At 39.8% G+C, this 21,809-nt stretch overlaps 1 protein-coding gene across 1 annotated transcript in view; it reads right to left on the bottom strand.

Annotated features, from left to right (window-relative positions):
- GNS (glucosamine (N-acetyl)-6-sulfatase) overlaps positions 1 to 20,928 on the bottom strand; it is a 55,328-nt gene extending 34,400 nt beyond the window's left edge. The window contains exons 1-9 of the mRNA XM_032854907.1: positions 20,586 to 20,928; positions 15,615 to 15,674; positions 12,545 to 12,751; positions 9,914 to 9,979; positions 9,218 to 9,316; positions 7,634 to 7,801; positions 5,897 to 5,979; positions 4,687 to 4,805; positions 2,238 to 2,341 (exon numbers count right to left, since the gene is read on the bottom strand). Of these exons, the coding sequence (XP_032710798.1) occupies positions 2,238 to 2,341; positions 4,687 to 4,805; positions 5,897 to 5,979; positions 7,634 to 7,801; positions 9,218 to 9,316; positions 9,914 to 9,979; positions 12,545 to 12,751; positions 15,615 to 15,674; positions 20,586 to 20,774 (1,095 nt within the window). The 5' untranslated portion in view covers positions 20,775 to 20,928. The remainder of the gene's footprint in view (positions 1 to 2,237; positions 2,342 to 4,686; positions 4,806 to 5,896; positions 5,980 to 7,633; positions 7,802 to 9,217; positions 9,317 to 9,913; positions 9,980 to 12,544; positions 12,752 to 15,614; positions 15,675 to 20,585) is intronic.
- Between the last annotated feature and the right edge of the window lie 881 nt (positions 20,929 to 21,809).

Below are 21,809 nucleotides of genomic sequence, written 5' to 3'. Positions count from 1 at the left end.
CTGTGTAGCCAAGCCTGCTGGCATAAGATATTTAAATATTTTCTGAGCTATACTGTAATGGTTAGGTACAGACTCTGGAGCCAGACTCCGATATTTGATAGCAGACTCTGATATTTTATCTTGGGCATGCCATTTAACTTCTATGCCTCAGTTTCCTCACCTGTGAAATGGGTGTAACAGTATCTCTAAGTGGGTTCCTATAGCTAATACACTTAGAATAGCACCTGTCACACACTAAGCATTCAGTAAGTGATAGATATTCTTGTTGAAATGGTTTCCTAGGAACCAGGTTTCATTCAGACTGCTTGGAGAAGGTGAACTTTTCTGATTTTAATATTTAGATGCCGCTGTTAACTTGAAGATAAAGGGAATGGTTTGGTTGGTGGGCAGCTGGCTGACACATTCCATTCCGTTCTCATTCCACCTCCTTCCCCACGCTGGTTAGAAATGGCCCTAGCAGCCCTGCTCCTTGGAAATGCGCCCAGCTGCCAACATGTTTTGAGTCCACTCCAACACCAAGACCAAGAGAACACTTTTAAGACTAAGCAAAATAAGTCAATCAGAGAAAGACAATTATCATATGATCTCACTGACATGTGGTATTTAAGAAACAAGACAGAGGATCCTAGGGGAAGAGAGAAAAAAATGCAACAGGACAAAACCAGAGAGGGAAACAAACCATAAGAGACTCTTAATGTCAGGAAACAAACTGAGGGTTACTGGAGGGGATCTGGGGAATGGGTTAACTGGGTGATAGACATTAAGGAGGGCACATGATGTTATAAGCACTGAATGTTACATAAGAGTGATGAATCACAAAGAGACCTGTACCCTTGGGGCAAATAATACATTATATATTAATTTTTAAAAAAGAGTGATGAATCACAAACCTGTACCCTTGAAACAAATAATACATTATATGTTAATTAACTGAATTTAAATTTAAAAAATTCTAATAAATAAAGGGCTAAAAAAAAAAAAAACAAAACCCAGACTTAATGGTCCTCTAAACTTGCCTATCTCCTTTGAAAGGAGACCCATTCACATGGTACTGGATTTGTAGTGGGAAATGACTGGCTTTAGGAATGTAGGTGTTAAGAAAAAAAGAAAACTCAAAAGAAATTATGAAAGCCATTTTACCTTTCTGAAGAATTTCAACAGAATTCCATCATGAGCATTACAAAAAGAAATAAGGGAATTACATTTAAACATTAACCTCCAAAATTAGACTAAAGTACCTAGTATACCCAGAGAGTCTGGCCAATTTTCCAATTCTAGCTCAAGTGATGTATTTGCTCATTTTCTTTTGTCTCACAGAGCTGGGACTGAAATTGTGTTATTAGAGAAGACACAACTAGTAGAACCTATCAATTCTTACCTTCCAAGCATTAGACCAAAGTGTTTTGGATCAGAGTGTCTAGAATCTCTAGGAAAAACGTGCCTCAGTATTTGGTACCAAGTTTGGGAAAAGACACTGAAACCAAATGGGAATGGCAACAAAAGAAAGTGGTATATTATGACAGTTCTAGGAGAGAGAATCAGTAAAACAGAAATGCATGTGGGACAAGCAGTTCCACAGAGAGAGGGAAAAAAATCCTCAGAAGACATGCTTTCTATAGCCTTATATTCAGTGAGGTCAGACTGGCAGCAGCTATCAGCGGGGAGGTCAGATATGCAGAATCAGAATCTGCATTTTAACAAGGTCCCCAGAGGTATCTGCCTGAGCTCTGATCTACAGGGTAGTGGGCCCCAAACTGGGCTGCTTCTTTGTATTACCTGTGGGCTTAAGAAAAAAAGCAGAGGCTGGGTCCCTATTCTAGTCCAAGTGAGTCCACTAGAACCATTCTGGATGTTGAACCTTTCCCAATTTCAGAACATGATGTTGAGGACAGTGGTAAAAAGTCACTGCTCCAGGACAAAGTAAAGATTTACAGTCTCGAAGGACAAATCAAAGCTACTCCTAGTGATATATGTATATATGGGAGGATGGAGGGGGAGAATACAATTAAAAGAAGGTGGCCAGGAGTTTAAATAAATAAATAAATAAATAAACAAACAAACAAATAAATAAATAAGGGAATCACCGTCTCCAAGACTTATAAATACACTCATAAGATCTTAAGCCGAACACAATTCATCCTCGCAGGAGAAGTCTAATCAGCCTCCTCTTCAGAGAACAGCCTTCTTTTCTCAGGCAAATGCTACCTGTAAACAGCGTCAGCTTCTCAGGCACCTACCTTGCTTGTCTGATTTGGTTTGATCCCAGGTCCCCGAACCAGCAGTGGAACTTTGATATCAAACTCATACAGCTGTCTTTTGTCTATTGGCAAAGAAAACTGTCCTGAAAACAAAATACAGAGGGTAAAGAAGGAGCTAGGAAAGAAGTATCACACACATATTCAATCAATGGACAGTAAAAATGCAAACAACTCTGTTCTATTTATGGGGCTTTAATAGAAAGTTTACAATCGCTTAGGTCTCTTATTACTACAAGGCAGGAAATGAGTTCATCTTCTTTAAACAAATGCCTAGGGGGACTCCTTGGTCTAAGATAAGACAAATTCAGCAAAAACAATGACTGGAATGTACTGAAACACAAATACATAATTTATGTATGATACTCAACCTGACCACAACTGAATGAGGTTACTCTAAAAACTGTCAATAAAGAGCCAAAGCATTTATCTGACCTTTCCTGAATAAACTGCATTTCAAGATAACCAGTTGAGCTCTTCTCTAAGGAATTCCAACTAATAAATGCAAAAGGACAGTTATGAAGTCAACATTTTGCCATCTTTGAGAGAATAGTAGATTAAAGCAAGAATCCTCAATGGAACCTTCAGCCACGAAAGGTTCACAGGGCGGCTCAGGCTGACACCACATGAGCCGTCAATTCACAGCAGCATCGTGGAAGCGGGCCAACCAGACACCATCGCCAACTGATGTAACAGAAGTACGTATCAGTATCATCAAGGAAACATTCTTTCTGAAAATGGCGATTTTTAAAAAAAGATCTATTTATTTATTTATTTATTTGACAGACAGAGATCACAAGTAGGCAGAGAGGCAGGCAGAGAGAGAGAGGAGGAAGCAGGCTCCCTGTTGAGCAGAGAGCCTGATGCAGGGCTCGATCCCAGGACCCTGGGATCAAGACCTGAGCCGAAGGCAGAGGCTTCTGAGCCACTCAGGCACCCCTGAAAATGGCAATTTCTATTAAGCCTCTAGATCTAACTACCCATCTATAGAAAATGCTGACTAAAGAAACACAAGTTAAGGCATCATGAGAATGCAATTAGCCAGATCTAGAATGTGAGATATTCTGAACAAAAAAAACTTTTCCCAATAAATCAGTGGCAATAACAGTCTCAGGGCACATGAAAAAATACAGGTAGCATGCGGACTTCGTCTAGATCCTGATACGTCATAGATTAGTCAGAGGCACAATGGAGTGTTCATGTACAGAATCACAATGTCTGAAGTTTCTTCAAAACCTTCTAAACAAAATAAAGACAAACATGGGGAAGATAGGAATAATTCAAAAGACTGGCCACACATAGCTGAAAAATGAAGCTGGGAATGGAAGTTATTTTATTAGTCTTTACTTTGAGTGCTTAAAAATATTTACAACGAAACATTAACTGCCTCATCAATCTGCTCCCATGCCAGCAAGCCCCAGGTCAGTAGTTTTCAAGTTTATGAAACTGATAGGCTGGGAAAGAAGACATTCATTTTTAAGAATATCCAAGTGGAAAAAGGGAAAGTTAAGGATATGGGGCTGACTCATATAGAGTTTTAAAAAGACAAAACATAAAACAAAAAGATACATATACATACACACACACAAAAATCAATAAAACACCTCACAATTTCACAAGAAAGGGGTTTTCCCCTAAGACAGCCTTCTCCTGGTCTTTTTTTTTTTTTTAAGATTTTATTTATTTGACAGAGAGAGAGATCACAAGTAGGCAGAGAGGCAAGCAGAGAGAGAGAGAGAGAGAGAGAGAGAGGAGGAAGCAGGCTCCCTGCCTAGCAGAGAGCCCGATGCGGGCCTCAATCCCAGGACCCTGAGATCACGAGCCGAGCTGAAGGCAGAGGTTTAACCCACTGAGCCACCCAGGCAGCCCTCTCTTGGTCTTTCTATGTAAAATCTCTTACCCCTAGTCTACTTGCCCTTTAAATCTAGTTCAGTTTCAGGGGGCCTGGGTGGCTCAGTCAGTTAAGCGTTTGCCTTCGGCTCAGGTCATAATCTCAGGGTGCTGGGATAGAGGCCTGCAACAGGCTCCCTGCTAGGGAGCCTATTTCTCCCTCTTCTTCTACTACTCCCCCTGCTTGTGTGTGCTCATGAGTGCGCTCTAATAAATAAAATCTTAAAAAAAAAAAAAAAATCTAGTTCAGTTTCTTCCTTTTTTTCCTAAAGCCTATCTCTAATCTAACAAGGTCACTCTCTACTCCCAACTCCTAGAACATCATGTAATTTGGCACATGAAATAGCAAATAATGACACTTGGTTTCCCCATGTTTGAATGAGTTGACCCTCTAACTAGAGGAGTCCTGAGGGCAGGAGCCTCCCCCTCTGGCCTGCCCACTGCTATAACAGGCCTAGAGCTCCCTGCTAGTGCTACTGACTGGGTGAAAAAGGAAAGGCACCTAATCAAGGCCACAGGAATATGCCAGTCTGCCCCTTACCTGTGTGGTAGCCGTTGTCTGAGGTATAAAAGATGTAAGTGTTGTTTATTTCCCCATTGAACTCAAGTCTCTTGACCAGTTTCTCCACAAGGTCATCAACTGACAGTAAAGTTTGCCACCTGCATGTACACAGAGAGTGACAATAGGATTTCAGAACAATAGCTGAAGGAATGCTATCTTGCCAAAAAAGCAGGAGCAAAGTCCAAAACAAAACCACCCAAAGTCCTCAAACCTCCTTTCCTCAGACCCCTCACTGCGGGGAAAAACGATTAGAAAATCCCAGAACATAATGAGTTCATTCCAAATTTAACTGTTTCCAAAGAAATAAATGAGGCTTTTAAAAGCAGTTAGTTTTATTAACACTGGTGATGACCGCAGAAAATGGAATTGACCCCTAAACTAGGGGTCAACAAGCTATAGTGATGGGCCAGTTTGCCCACTGTTTTTGTTTTTTAAATTGTGGTAAAAAAACACACAACATAGAATTTACCAACTTAATAAATTTTAAGGGTACTAACAATAGTATGAAGTATATTTACACAGTGAGGCAGATCTCCAAAATCTTTTCATCTTGCAAATCTGACACTCTGTACCCATTAAACAATTCACCGTTTTTATACAGTTTTACTGGAACACAGTCGTGCTCATTCATTCACATAATGCCTAGTTCTACTCCAAAGGCAAAGCTGGGTAACTGCTACAAACGCTGTCTGGCCTGACACACTATGATTATTTACTCTCTGGTACTTTACAGAAAAAGTTTGCTAGCCCCTGATATAATCTAAATACATCTTTAGAGAGTGTAATGAATTTTTAAGAACTGACTTAAAGAAATTCCTTGAAATTCCAAATAGCAACAGCAAATATTCTGCTCTAGTCTAAGTCTTTGGGTCTTATGCAAATACTAGGCCTAATGTCTCACAAAGTGACCTTTTCTTCAGACACAGATAATTTTTTTTTTTTAACCAAATGGCTCCAGTTTGTAATTCTGTTTTAACAAGTCATGAAAATGAATTGTTTTATTAGTCCTCAGGTCCAAAGACCACCTCCTACACCTTCTGGGGCAGCAGACCCCCAAACAGTCTCTCCCATCAACTTGCTACCTATTGATTTTGTGTCAAAGATAACCATATTGTGCAGTCCCCTGGTTCATGGACTGATTTGGAAGGTCCTCAAAGACCACCCAGATTGCGCGAGTAGCAGCGCTTACCTTTTCCGAAAAGCATTATCTAAAAACTGTATTGAAGAATTAGTCATTGGGGTCTTGGCTTGCCTAATTAACCAGTGCTTGTTCTAAGATTTAAAAGAAAATAAAAAGTTAGCATGAAGTCATACAATCAAATAAACTGCTAGAGTACATAATGAAAAGGAACATTTTATACTTCAGCAAAAAGGAACTTACTGGAGCATTTAGGGAACTTCAGACTTCCTCTTCCCTGCCCCATGTGTTCCTAAAAACACTTTCTATAGATTATCACTCATTTTTTATCTTCCCAGTGCTCCCTAATGAAAGGAGGCCTGGGCTCCTTGTTAGCAGCATTAATCAGCATTTAAAGATATTTAGTGAAAGATACTGGGAAACTACTGGCTAAAAGGAGACTAAATCTGTAACATTGAGTCTATGCTTTGGGTCTACTAACCAAACTATAAAATGGTAAATATTAACTTTACCTTCCAATAATTTTTGCCCTAAAAATTTAGCCATTACTCTATCACCCTCTATTTTCCTACCCAAGATACTGATTATCCTAGAACCTTGGGAAAATCTCATCATAGCAATTTCCTAAAACCTCAAGCTCAAATCTAGAGAGTTCTTCTCATTTAAAAAAGCACTCATGGTTCTAAAAAACAAAAACATTCCCATACATCATTAATTCTCTCCTCTCTACTTATAAAGCCCTAAGTTACCACCTCCCAAACTATCAGCCTCAAAGTGTTCTTAGTTAATATGTTTGGGAAGTGTTATACAGCATATCCTCCTGCTGGAAATTCATGTTGGAACAGGAGTAACTGAGAAATTCTGCAACAGAGTGACTTAGTTAAAATTTCTAAACTTACTTTCTCATGAGAACTTTTATTAACTTCTTTTGGAACATAGATAATGGCCCTCTAGTTCAAAACTCAGTTCTCTCAGCTTTAAAAATCCTACCTAAGCACTTGCCTACTTGCCAGGCAACATGCTACGTATTTCTATGTTCTTCAGTCCATACTGCAGCTGCATGAGGAATCAGGACCTCCCACTTTATTTCTCCCACTTTAAACAGAGAAGCAGAAGTTAAGCATCTTACTCCCAGCTGGGTCACTTGGCTCAGAAATGGTAGTGCTGAGCCTAATCCAAGACTCATTCTGTCTACTACACCTCCCCAGCAATTAAGATTTCTGGGTAAAAGGCAAGAGGCAGTATAGAACTTCTGCCTTTGAACCAGTGAACAACCTACCCTCTGTGCCAAGGTTAGTGTAAGTAACTGGCATAGGAGGCAAATATTTAGTTTGTGGCCCTTAATTACATTCCCCGCTCTGGCTCACTTCTCCATTCAACTTCCCTTTCCAGTCATATTGCACTATGTCACCCCCTCTTTCCTGTGCCTCAGGAAAGGTGAGGGCCACCCACAGGAGGGCGTTGCAGGCCTAGCTCAGCCCCACGGGATGTATCTGAGCCACTGCCACATGGGAGGAGAGCTGGCACAGAAATTAGGAGAGCCTGTAGTCAGTAAAGATAGCACTTCTTTAACATTTCCTATAGATTCTCCAGCTGCTAACCGGACGCGTGGCAAGATTATCTCTCCTTCTGAAGCAAGTTTACGCTCTCTATTATACTCAAGACAGGCACAATTACCTTTAAAATATCTCGAAGAAAAACCAACTACATGGCTCAAAAGCTCCCTAACGAGGTAATATATAGTTACTTATATCAAGTGTGGTTTAATTCAAGGCTAGGGGAAGCTACCGTTCCATGGATGTTGAAGTTCTTATTCCTTGGTGCAAAGACGTTCTGGAAAGTCTTCTGGTACTGAGGTGCAGCTGTCCAAGGAGAATGAGGTGCTGGTGTGGAGATCATCATGAAGAATGGCTCAGAGTTGGACTTGTAGTCCAGGAAGCCCAAGGAGATATTAGCCTGAGATATACAAAGATCTGTCATCTTCTACCCTACTCAACAGTTCAGGACTTGAGAGATGCATATATACAGGGGATATAGATTTATATTAGCTTTTAATCAATCTTAAGAATTTTAACAATCTTAATATTAACACAATCTATGCCACAGTTATTACAAGTATGTTGCTGAAACAAATATTAGGGTTTTAGGCAATACTTATTTAAAAAAGTGGAAAAGCATACCATCCTAAGAAAGCAAATATGATCTTAGTGATTTCACATGATCTAAAAGTTGTTGTGCCTCCCATTAGGGTAAAAATAGTAATCTGGCTTTTTAAAAAAGAATTATTTTGCACTAATACGGCCTAAAGCATGCCTCTGTTGCCTTAAAATATATAAAAAGAGAGTCAATCTAATTCACAGTAGGACAGGTGGATTAAGTTACCTTAATCTTGGAAAAATATACAGAACATAGATATCATAAGTTATGCCAGCTCAAGCAGCTAAGCTAAATGAGTAACATTAAATCCAAACACATTCTACCAGCATTTTAACTTATATTGACTTACATTTTTCATTTGCTTATCTGGAGCTACATTATGAAAATGAAAGCATCCCACACACGTTATGTTTTAATTGTTCTAGTTGATTTATAGCGTCATTTATTCCCATCACTAATCTCAAAGGATACTGACTGCATCAATTTCTACGCACCTGGTTACTCCAGGCCTGTCAGAAGCCTGTGGTTCCAACATGCCAAGCACACTTCTGCCTCAGTCCCTGCAAACCCCTAATTCCCTCTGTCTGTGCACCCTTCCCACTGATCTGCACAACTCACTCTCACCTCTTTAAGCATTATCTAAGTAACTCCCATACCTTGCCAGATTTATTTGTCTACCTGATCACCAAGAGTGACTCTGTTTACTTAACACCTGCTATGCTGGGTGCTGAACTATTTGGTGAATGAATTCTCTGTGAAGGGCCTGTCATTAGAAACACCTTAGACAGGAAAGGAAAGTCCTAAATTCACCCAGTTTCAGGAATTTTATATAAAAATCCACAAAACCTTAAGAACTCCCAGTCCCTAGCTCCCCACCCTCATGGCGAAGCTGCCATTTCCTAGCTTGTGAGTGAATCTGGGGTCAAGAGTAAGAACCTCTAAAGTAAAACCTCTTCAAAGTAATCTCTATAGTCTTAAGAGATTAGCCTTTGGAAAAGGATTTGTTGCTGGAATTTCAAGAACATTAACTCTGAGCCTGGCTTATATACAAAGAAAAAGTCCCTCAGGAGTCTTTAATCAGTTGGAAATACTTTTTGGCAGTTAAATGAAGTTATTATTCATTCACATTACTCAACATGACCAAGTCCAAAGGTTTTCTAGGCAGAGGTTTCAATCGTGAGCCAAACTTGCAAGGACAGAGCCTTGATAACTCACCAGAACATCTGTCAGATAGTCCACACTGTAGTTTTCACCATGCTTCCGTGCCTTCCCATTGATAGACAGCGTATAGTTATAGTATTTAGAATTCTTTTCCTATTAGACAGGAAAGTAAAATTTGTTAAGCGGTCAGCACACTAGAAAGTCAGAAATCATGCTGGGCTATACTCTGTTGTAATAGGGATAAGACATTTTGGGTTGCCTGGGTAGCATGGTTGGTTAACCGTTAGACTGTCAGTTTCGGCTCAGGTTGTGGATCTCAGGGTTGTGAGACTGAGTTCCATATCGGGCTGAGACTCTCCTTCTGCCCCCCACTTCCCCAGCCCCAGTCAAATAAATCTTTAAAGAAAAAAAAGGCGTTTTTAAAAAAAGGTAATTACTTATTTAGTACTGAACTGGATTTTTTGACTAGAGTTTTATTAACTATTAGCACAGTTTCAATAATCTGTCGTAGTTTAAAAAGCCACAAGTAGATCAGATAAAACAGCAAAATATGTAACTAAACCTGGTATGATGCAGGAAAAACATCTCCCAGAGGAGTGACTCGCAAATCAACAGACTTTAAGAGGAGAAAATAGCTAATCATAAACGCAGAGCAACTTATGTCAAAATCAGAGCTAAATGAGAGAGGAAACATATTCTACATCTGTAGGGCTGTGTGTGTAACTGTCACCGGCTTCAATCATCACTCACCAAGGCATACCAGTAACTCCAGCCGAGAGGGACGTGTTCTAGTCCACCTGCATCTGGGGCTCCATACTGAAAAGCAAGACAAGCAGGACATCAGAAATGCTTAGCTATGACCAGATCAATAAGAAAGAGGAAGCTTTTAGAATCCTTTCAGATCAGTGCCTGAAACCAGATGTTCAATTTTCCCAAACACATGAACCCAGTCAAAAAGTAAAGAACACGAAAACCTAGGAACTACTGAAGGAGGAGTTTGTAAACTATGGCTGTAGGCCAAATCTAGCCAGCCAACGGTTTTATATCATCAGTAAGCTAAGAATTTTTTTCCATTAATAAATACAAACAGCAATCAATAGAGGAGTATTTTGTGACACGTGACAGTTATAGGGAATTGAAATTTTAGTGATGAAGTTTTTTTGGAACGCAGGTGCACTCATTTTGGTTTGTGTATGTCTATCTACTTTCATGCTACAATGGCAGAGTCAAATACAGGAGTCCCCCTTATTTGCAGTTTCATTTCCCATGGTTTCAGTTAACCAGTGGTCAACCGAAGTCCAATAGCAAATGAGCCTCCTGCCAGAAGGTGTCAATGCCTGTCATTCACCGCTCTTCTTCTTAACACGTAGGTATTTTATCATCTCACATCATCACAGCAAGGGTGAGTATAGTGCAATAAGACACTTTGAGAGACACAAGACTCACATAATTTTTATTGCATTCTATAGTTGCAATTGTTCTATATTGTTATTAGTTGTTGTTAATCTCTTACTGTGCTTAATTTCTAAGTTAAACTTTATCACGGGTACATATACATAGATAAAAACAGTATATGTAGAGTTCAGTACTATCCGTGGTTTCAGGCATTTACTCGGGGTCTAGGGAAGCATCCTCATGGATAAGACAGTGGGTGGGAAGTACTGTCATCACAAAAGAAAAGCTCAAAATATTTACTTCTGGCCCTTTCTAGAAAAAGTCCATATAGCTTAGGCCACGAAGTTCATTTCCGGAGTTACTGAAGGCAAAGACTGAACACTCCAACTGACCTTGTGGTTAACGACAACCAAAATAATCAGACTATGAGCTCTCAGCTTATAACTTCACTTGTCCTGATGATGAAACCTATTTTTGGAGCTCAATTTATTTGATGAGATGAATTAAGTGACCAGAGACTCATCCCATTTATCTCAACAAGGTTTAGTATTGCCCATTTAAGAAAGAATTTAATTTATGAGAAATCTTTGTATTTTAATGAATTTCTCCTAATTTTGTATACAGAATTTTTAAAAAAGATATTATTTATTTATTTGACAGAAAGTACACAAACAAAAAGAGTGGCAGGCAGAGGGACAGGGAGAAGTAGGCTTCCCCCTAAGCAGGGGGCCCGATGCGGGACTCAATCCCAAGACCCTGGGATCATGACCCGAGCTGAAGGTAGACACTTAACCAACTGAGTCACCCAGGTGCCCCTAATTTTGTATACACATTAAGTGATCTCTGATATGCAAAGTAGTATAAATTCTCTTTAGGACCCACATCTTATCTCAATAACCTAGTATCTGTACTTATTTCTCATGATTCTTTTCAAACTGACTTAACCTTCCTTCCAACTCACAAGGTTGAAAATTCTCCCAATTGTTGTGGGGAGGGAAAGAACAAACAGAAAATTCAGATTAAACATTAGTATCTTTAGGGGCGCCTGGGTGGCTCAGTGGGTTAAAGCCTCTGCCTTCAGCTCAGGTCATGATCCCAGGGTCCTAGGATCGAGCCCCGCATCAGGCTCTCTGCTCAGTAGGGAGCCTGCTTCCCTTCCTCTCTCTCTCTGCCTGCCTCTCTGCCTACTTGTATTCTGTCTGTCAAATAAATAAAATGTAAAAAAAAAAAAAAAAATTAGTATCTTTAGCAACCATGGATAAAGTATGTAAAAAAATGTACATCTTTTCTTTGTCCTGCATCCCCAGTTTTACTATGAGAGAGAACCCAGACACTCCCAAATAAACTATTTCCTCTAAGTTTGAACTCTAAGTAAAAGCTAAGGCCAATGTGGTGAATCTGGGGGCCATGAAATCTGGACTTGACCAGCTATAGTGGGTATCCCTTCATCCAGGCACCCAAGAGGCCAGCACATCCACCACTAAGCCAAATGCTGTAGTGGCCTAAATATCCCAGGCTCTGGGTATTTTCCCGCCATCAGTGATCACTCCACATTTTCGAAAATGGGAACAAACAGGGATAAGTCTGAAGTTGTTATAATGCAGGAAAGGTGGTAGAAGGAAAAAATTCTTCATTCTCTTCCTGATAAAGGGGAAATGGAGACAAAGATACCATGAGACGAACATGACAAGCAAAATCCTTGAAGAAAAAGGGGAAGATGCATCAGACAGCAGTAGTCATAGGACAATTAAAAAAAAAAATGCTATGAGGCTATCTAAAGGAAGAAGAACTATAGTACTTAAATCATGTAAATATTTATGTAAGTAAATTCTTGTTTAATGTGCAGATTAGGAGAAAACTATACCAAAAACATTTTAACATGACTCAAATGGATAATAATTTAAAAAAACATGAATTACATTAATTTACATTTATAAAGCTTTTTTTTTAAAAAAAAAAAAGGAATAATGAGATCATTCAACCTACCTCATTTAAGTATTTCCCTGCGAAAAAGGTTTGATAACCACACATTGATCTGAGAATTGCTGGGAACGTATTTGGTTCTTGGATCTTCTGCCAAGACTTACTACTGCAGTTTCCCTCCAAAGTGTTGTTAACGACGTGATGATTATGTGGGTACTTTCCTGTCAAGATACTGGCTCTGCTCGGGCAGCAAAGAGCACTTGGCACATACTACAAAGTGAACAGAAGCAAAAAACCCAGTTACACAAGAAAAATGGATTTCTCCTCATTTCTAAAGAGAGTAAAGAAAGCTGCTTAATACTCTAACTTTGAATTTCTAGTTTCCCATGGAATAGTTTTTTGGGTTTTTTTTTTTTGGTAACACATGACACACTTCAGAGCTACTTTAAATCACATAGTGGAGACCGTAAACAAACCAAGAGAACAGATTTCTTTTTCAGCTGGTTTCTTTCTGCAGAGTAAGTTATTCCAATCTCATCTGCCAAAGAATATTTACATGGTAGGAACTAGGTCTTTTTTTTTTTTTTTTTTTTTTTTTTTAAGAAGGCTTCATGCCCAGCCTGGAGCCCAAAGTGAAGGTTGAATTCAGGACCCTGAGATCAAGACCTGAGCAGAGATCAAAAGTTGGACGCTTAACCAACTAGGCCACCCAGGAACCCCTAGGAGCTAGATCTTAACCAAAAATAAAGACTACTACTTGAATCTTACGTAGCTGAGAGGCACAGGTGCATTTTCAGGATAATCTGTAGCTTTATATATTTCCTATATCAATACACTGGACAGAGATTATTTTTTCTACTCTAATGATATTTCTATTAGCTACTATCATCAATAAACTTAGCCCATTTTACCTATTATTTGTGTATATCTTAGTACACATCACCAAGCCACTTTACAGAGAATAATACTAGTTTCTACCCGCACCAGCAGGGAAGGAATGCTCATTCAAGTACACCCTTGCCAAAATTATGTATTATCCCTCATTAAATACTTGGCATTTCTTTGGGCTTTCAAATTGGATTTGGCATTTTTAAATACTGGTGAGCATGAACATTCTCCACATGCATACTGACCAACTGTGTTTATGTAAATGACTTGTTCATGTGCTTTGTACATTTTTTTGGTACATTTTTTTCCTGGGGCATCAGCTTCTTATTACATAAAATCTGAGTTAAGGAAGGATTCCGTCATGTTACAAATATTTGCCATTTATTACTTTTGCTTTTTCAATTTTGTCAGATTATTTGACTTCTGTAATTTTTACATTGGGAAGACTTTTAATCCTTTTGCTTTTTTGTCTGCTGACCTATTTTTTGGTCGATATCACACTGTTTACTGTATCTTCATATTACATTTTGTTATCTGGGAGGGCAATTTCCTCCTTTAAGAAATTACCTTGATTGTTCTAACCTATTTATCATTCCAGATAAATTTAGAATCACTTTATTCAGCCTGAAAAAAATCTTGTTGGGATTTTGATTAGAATAAACTAATGTTGGGTCTTCCTGCTGAAGATGATGGGTGTGTCTACAAATTAAGTATTTTTATTAAGTAGTTTTATTACATTACAAATGAAGTTCTGTAACCTTATTTATAAACATAGGTCTTAACCATTACTGACCAGCAGCTATACCTAGAGTCTGCATTTTCCTGCTGTATGAATGGGCTCTCTTCTCTCTCCTCCCCAGTACTTCTCTAACTGGTTATATAGGAGAAGATTATTTTTATTTTTTCATTTCTATTTTACTAAACTCTATTAATTTAAAAAGTTTTCGATCAGCTCTACATTCTTTGGGTAGAAAATACAAAGAAGTGGAAATAATAATTAGGTCTTTTTCCAATATTCCAGTTAATTCTGCAGGACTCATGCCAATCACGACAATTCAGAACAGCATTAAGTGACAAGTATTAGGCCCTTGTCTCATCTCTAACAGCATTGGCCTGAGTCTTGCACCTTAACTATAAGGTGTGCTATTTGTCTGAAATACTCATCATAATAAGGATGCATTCTTCTAACAGTTCAGTAAATTATCAGGAAAGGATGCTAAAATTTCAAAGGGTTTCAAGCATCTATTAAGATGAACATTACCTTTTTCGTCTTTCAACTACTGATCTTGTTGGTGGACAATATAACAACCACTATTACATAGTATTTACTGCAAGTCAGCACAGTCAGGTGCTGATATAAGTGCTTGCTTTACTTTAAATATATTCATTTAATATCACAAAACCCTGAGACAGATTTTAGGACACCCAGTTACAAATGGGAAACTAGAGAGGTTAATAACTTGCCCAACGTCAAACAGTTAGAAAAGAGGCAGAGAGAGCATTCAAAACTAGGTGATCCAGCTCCAGAATCTGTGCTCTTAAGCACAACACTGTGTTGCTGTTTAATGATTTCCTGATAAACTAGGCTACTACTTACTTGGTTATGTGCATTGTTCCTGAATTTGATTTGTTAGTATTTTATTATGGATCTTTGCAACTCTTTGCATCTCCTTCCTTCCCTCATCTGGGCTCCACACCAGGCCTGAACTCCTAACCCTGAGATAGACACCTGAGCTGAGACCAACAGTCAGATGCTTAATTCACTGAGCCACCCAGGCACCCCTGCATCTATGTTTATATAGACATAGCTATTTATACCTCATACATGCACATATATGTGTATATACACACACGAGATACTGGTTTTGTTTGGTTGCTATTATCTTTCTCAGGCTGACTGTCAGGGTTAATAGGGCTTTGTAAAGCGGCCGGCAAGTGTTGATCACAAAGCAATTTACATAGCATAAATGTTACTTGATTCTTACAATCCATTTTCAAACCTCAAACAGTAAGGCTTTAAAAAAATATTCTCTAGTTCTGAGCTATAAATCAAACTGGCTTAGAAAATACCTACAATTAAGGTTCAAATTGTAAAAAGTAATATTTCAATTAAAAGCATTTAAATCACATTAAATAAAGTCCTTCCTTTAGATCAGGCATTTAACTAGGGCTCCCCAAAAGAGCATGCTTCTTCTTAGAACATCAACAGCAAGTCTCACAAAATTAAGTTAGCTTTAAAACTTACAGCACTGGAGAAAGTCATCCCCATTTCTCCAATGAGAGCCTTGGTTTTCTTTAGTGGTGTCTGTGAAGTAAATAATCATCTGTTAAACCATTTCCTCCAATTAAAAAAAAAAACACACACACAGACCAAAACTCATGTTTTTTGCATCTTACTCGCAATGATCAGCTCCATTTGACACTAAGAAACCGCCAAAAGAGTTCTGTTTCTGGAGATGAACCAAACAGGTTTGGTTACAGTCAGTTATATCCCATGCAAAAGAGCAGTGGGGTCACAATGCCTGCAGGAAGGGAAAGTTCACAGCTGATAGCATTATTCTAGCAATGCTGATTTCAATGTAATGAAATTTTGGTGCTCTCTTGTCACCAGCCCTCTCACAAGACAGATAGGGCAGATCTCCACTAATTCATCTTTTAGGAGCAAGATGTGGGCTAAGAGATGAAAGGAGCCTTCCACTCTTTAAAGCAGGGAGGTTTTAGGTTCCGAGAGCCAGCTAAGGTCCCGAAGCCCAGAAAAGGACTCAAATATCATCAGTGATGGAGTCCAAATGCATCCTTTTCAATCACAAGCTCAAAACCCCATGCACTAGGCCAATCACGACCTCAGGTAAGGACTTGAACCAGGTGGCAAGTAGTACAGACAATAATCTCAAATCCTAGAGTAAGGATAAAAGTATGAAGAAGATCATTCAAATACAAATAAAAGGAAGACTACCAATCTTTATTTAGATTCCAGACAACAAAAAAGGACCACTAAAGAGAGTCTAATTTTAGTTGTATTTTATGAATCAGTTCATGATGATTTTGAAGTACCTTTGAAATCTGAGACCATATTCAGTATAGTTTTAAATATACCTTATTGTGCAGTAATTCCTTAAAGATCACCTAAATATGTGATTATGTTAACAAGGGTCTTATTTATAATACTGTATAAACGACTCTCCCCCACTGTTTTATATAGATAGTAAAAAACCTAAAGAACCCATAAGCTCAAAAGGATGAGAATTCTAACTTATTTAAGAAGACCTTTCGTAAGTGCATGAATAGCTGAAGAATAGGTTTCCAAGGACATGCTACAGATCTGTAAGTCTTCGTTAACCTTCAGAAGCAATGTCGCCAACTGAGATCCTCCAGAAAACATCACTGGTTGCTACTTTCAGGTGAAGAATATTGGGCTGAATTAAACACTGGTTTGACAAGAAATCTGAGTTATGACAACAGAGGGAGGGGAAATGAGAATACAAAGTATAAATGGGGAAAAGAACATTGTGAGTTGATTATATGGGACTTAATCCTCAAACTGTTGAATAAATATGCAACACTACTGAAGAATATCTCATTATTTTTTATTTTTATTTTTTGAAGATTTTACTTCACAGAGAGACACAGCGAGAGAAGGAACACAAGCAGGGGGAGTAGGAGAGGGAGAAATAGGGAGCCCGATGTGGGACTCGATCCCATGATCCTGGGACCATGACCTCAGCTGAAGGCAGACACTTAATGACTGAGCCACTCATGTGCCCCAGAATATCTGATTTATAGTAAGACTATAGTATGTGATTATAACCCATTTGTTAAATACTTAACGTGTGTCAGGCACTGATTGAACAAAAGGATGAACAAAAGACAGAAAGTCCTTGATCTCATGACCTCTGTATTCTTGGGGACTTAACCAACAGGTAAACAATCATTTCAGGCAGTGAAAAGTGCTACGAACACAATAAACCAGGATGATGTCCTTTAACTGGTGGGAGGAAAGGCGGAAACAACTTTAGTTGGGTGGTCAGGAGAGGCCTCTTTCAGGAAGTAACTCGGGTACTCAGAGTCACATGATGAGGCCAGCCATGCTAAGATCCAGGAAAAGGTGCTGGCCTGATTCAGGCTAAGTGAATAGCAAAGACAAGGACTGCCAGAGAAGACGCACATGTGAGGAACAGAAAAAAGGCACATGCGGTGGAAGTAGCACAGCAAGTAGACTGTGGGGTAAGACAAGGTCAAAGTGTTAGGCAGGAGCCAGCAGATGATGCACAGAGATTTTAGTGTCAATAAGAATTTGTATTAATGACTGTAATTTTTATGCTAACACCAGTACTGTGATAACCATAATGTCTGCTAAATCAAACAAATCCTAAACAAGAACCACACTGTACTGAAAATGTCTGTGTCTATGCTAATCTGAATGCTAAAATGGATCCTTAAGATATCAGCAAAGAGAGTTACAAGGTTGGTCAGGTCAAGATTGTACAACACTGCTTAAGGAGCAGTCAATCTGATACCTGGATATGGGTAAATGCGTTACTTTACTCATCCAAAGCAAATCCCTTCCATAAAAATCCTAAGGAGTCATTTACTTTTTTGGCTCCATGAACAGCTGCTCTGAAATAAAATTTTAACATTTCTAATAATCTTTGTTTTCAGCAAAGACATGATGTGTTCGTCCTCTACATTTCATCATGGCTCCTTCCCTTATTTCCTTGAAATTTTGACCAAATGTCACTTTTTCCAGGGTGAATGATTTTAGAAAGAGCGACCAGTGAAGAAGAGTGTATCCATCCCACCATGACATTCAAGTAAAATAAAAAAATAGGAACTATTCCCTAAGCAAAAACCAGAGTCCCACAGATGATACCTGCAACAAATACAGGGAAATGTTCAAGATGATCATAAAAGACTATTTCAAAGATGACTGAAAGATTCTACATGAAACACTACATGAAGCACTAGAATCCTTCTACCTGAGCTGGTCTGGTGGATTGGACTGCGGTTTATTTTGCCAACGATGGCAGCAATTCATAATCCTTTTTGAGCCAGAGACCTTATTCTCCACGAAATTGAAGATAAAATACAGAGTATTACGTATAAATTAAGGACTTCCATCATCCCCCTGGTGTTCCTAAGTATCGTCTTAAGAATCTCTGATCTGAAGTGTAAGTGAGTAGCTGATGTGGGTATGTGGAATGACATCTGTTAAGCCAGTATTCTAGAATATGAGAAAAATGGGGCTTCAAGATCATAAGACACCAGGCTGTGCTCCTTATTAGCTACATGAACTTCGGCCAAGTTACTTAACACCCTCTAAGTATTAGTTTCCTCTCATTTAAGGGAAGGACAGTATGTACAGCAGAGGACTTTATGACTGAAACACAAGTATAAAATACTCCACACTCTTACTGCTCCAAGTAGGTTTTCAAATGCTGTTACTGTCTTAGTGATTTCCCTTCAAGTCCTGATGACAACTAGTGGTAGAATACCCTGGAAAAGGATACAAGAGAAGCCAGAATACCCCAGAGAGTTGAGAGCATTAAATTTGACTTGTTCCCCACTCAATTTTGCCTCTTTAGTATAAACACCTATAATAAAGAATCTGATCCTGGTTTAAAGAAGCAAATACAACATGCTAAGGAGAAGATACCTCAAAGCTATACAGACCACATCTGTGTTCTGTGAAAATTAAGAAACTCAATTCTGAACACCTTATATTTCAGTGATAAATTTTTGTTTTCACCAGAGATGTAAAAGCTTGACCTTTTAATTGTCTTAGTCACTAAGCTATTACTAATTTTTGATAGAGATGGCTTGCCTTTTCTAGACAAAGCACTTTTCAAGGACGCACACACACAACGTTTTTTTGAAGGAATTTTGTGAGGAGGGTCAGTGGAGTGGTGGGAATGGAAAAAACAAAGTAAATTCCAGGAGGGCAATTAAGTCAAGACTCTTCAATGTCAATGTGGTGGAGTAGAAACTAAAAGGCAATGAGGCATATGTGGCACGAAGTGTAAATGCAAGCACCTTAAACATAAACTGGAAAAGTTTCTCAGCACTGTGAACACAGTCCTGAGTAAGAAATACATTTTCATTCATAATCCAGAAATATATATATGGATATGTGTACCTTTATCATATATACCCACATGTATCACACCAACATTTTCTATTCTACTTTATTTCACAGGAAAGTAAAAATCTGGTAGCTACTCACTAAACTGATTTCACAACTCACTTATGGGTTGAAATCGGCAGTCTGAAGAACACTGAGGTAGGGTGTTCCCAGACAGTGTAAGTTAGGAACCTCTTGGGTGAAGTATTTTCATAGTCTCAGCACTTAGCTGAAAACAAAGAGAGAACTGAAACGAAGAAATAAAGGACATCTATATTTTCTTAAAGATAAGAAAAATGCCATAACCAGGATCAGAGCACTCATCAGAATTTTGATCTGCTTCAACTACACAAGTGCCTTGGGAAAGCCACTTTCTGGGGCCTCCAAGAGTAGGGGGTTGGGTAATGCTCCTGAAAGTCATAAATTCCAGAACTCTAAGATAAAGAAGCAAAATTCACTCTGGGAAACAATGAAGTCTCATGACAAAACACATTTAAAATGGAACATGGACAATAGTAGCGAATGTATCAGCCAGGTGTTCAATTAAGCTAATTGAATTCTCTCGATTTTTGTGAGGCAAAGCGCAGCCTGAAGAGTTTGACAACCTATCTACCAGATTAGTTCATCTCAGCACTTATTAAATATCGGGCACAGACATTGTACATGGAGACAAACACAGAGGTGGCCTAGGTCCTTTGAAGAGAGAGCTGGATTTGTCCTCAGATCCTCTAAGCCAAAAGAAAAACAAGGCTTGCGTGCTCTTTGCCAGCACCTGCTCCTCCTTGGTCCAGCCCATCCCTAACTGGCGTCCACCTGTTTATTTTGAGCTATAAACGCGAACTCCGCAGCACTAAGGTCCAGGCTCGAACCTCTGTGTGGTGCGTGAATGTGTGCCTACTCAAAAGAGACGCGGGGGAGAAAGGAAACAGAGTCCTGCGGCCCCTCAAACTTGCGTATGGGGTCAGGCGTGGCAAAAGCAAAACTATCCAGGGTCAGGCACCCAGCTCAGGGAATTGGGGGTGGGGATGGGGAAAGAGGACAAGAAACCTGGGGGTCAGCCGGGGAGGCCGAGGGGCGGGGCAGAAATAGAAGCGTTACCATGCCGCCGAGCACTTCGTCCTGGTCGTCGGTGAGGAGCAGCACCACATTGGGCCTCCGAGAGCCCGTCGCCACCCCAGAGACCCCCAGGCAGCTGCTCAGCAGCAGCAGCAGCGCCGGGCTGCAGGAAGGCAGGTGACGGGGGCTGTTCCGCCGCGGCCCACTTGGGGCCAGAGGCAGGAGCCACATGGTAGACAGGGTTCCGGGGGTGGCCCCGGGATCGAGTGGAGGGACGCGCAAGTGTCTGAAGACCAAAAGGCGAACGAATGGCAGAAGGAAAAGCGTTGCCGGGAAAGGCCGGGGGGCTGGGGTCAGGCGTTTTCTCCCCTAGCACGATCACGTGAACCGGAGACAGGGGGCGGAGCACGCCTTGCGGTCACGTGAGGACCGACGGGGCGGGACTGCGAACGGAAAGGGAGGCAGGGCGGATCCGTGGGCCGGAAACCGGAAGTGGGCTCAAGGATCCAAGAACCGGTCGGCTTGGGAGGTTTGCACTTGCTTTAGTCTCAGGCTCGGGTTAGGTTCTCCAGCGATGTGTATGTGAACGCTTGGTGCGAGGGTTGAAATGGAGAGAAGATGAAATGAACGAGGGAATCAGCTCACAGTAAGCGGTTAAGAGAAGGGAGGAGAGTGCTTACCCGATAGTACGATCAGCTGGTGGGCGAAGTCTGGTCTCTGTCGTATTTTATTCTCGAGTCAGCAGCCACTTACGAGAGCCCTTATGTTTAATCATTTCTCAGTTTCTCTACAGCTCACCTGTTACACTCGAAGCTGGATTCTGGCTCAGCTTTCTTGACTCCAAGCCTCAGCTGATAACGTGTTTTCAAACGATTTAGGGATATCCTGACAGCCTAATACTACTTGGTGAATTTTCGAAAGCCCTCTTAGAAGGTGTTGGAGGATATGCACATTGAACAAAACAAAACCCCTGAAACATGGTTACCCAACCACATTAAGTAATCTTTAGGGGGAAACATTCCATGTACTAAGGCTCCAAATATTTCTGTGATACAGAAATACAGGTACAGCTCTACCTCAACCATCTGCTAAAGTCTATGAAAACAGAATTATCCCTGGCAAGGTGAAGGGTCAAGCTTTATTCCCAACTTAGAGTAACAGCCTATACCTCCTGGCTCCTAACAAAGTGTATTTTCTCTAAGCGAGACCATCTGGCTTGAAAAGTGTTTTAAAACTCATGAAAGCACTATAATGAGTTAAAAATAA

This window comes from Lontra canadensis, unplaced genomic scaffold (assembly GCF_010015895.1).
Source record: "Lontra canadensis isolate GAN:19392208 unplaced genomic scaffold, GSC_riverotter_1.0 scaffold9, whole genome shotgun sequence".
NCBI lineage: Eukaryota > Metazoa > Chordata > Mammalia > Carnivora > Mustelidae > Lontra > Lontra canadensis.
The sequence above is the reverse complement of the archived record's forward strand: the minus strand, read 5'-3'. Positions and strand labels throughout refer to the sequence as shown.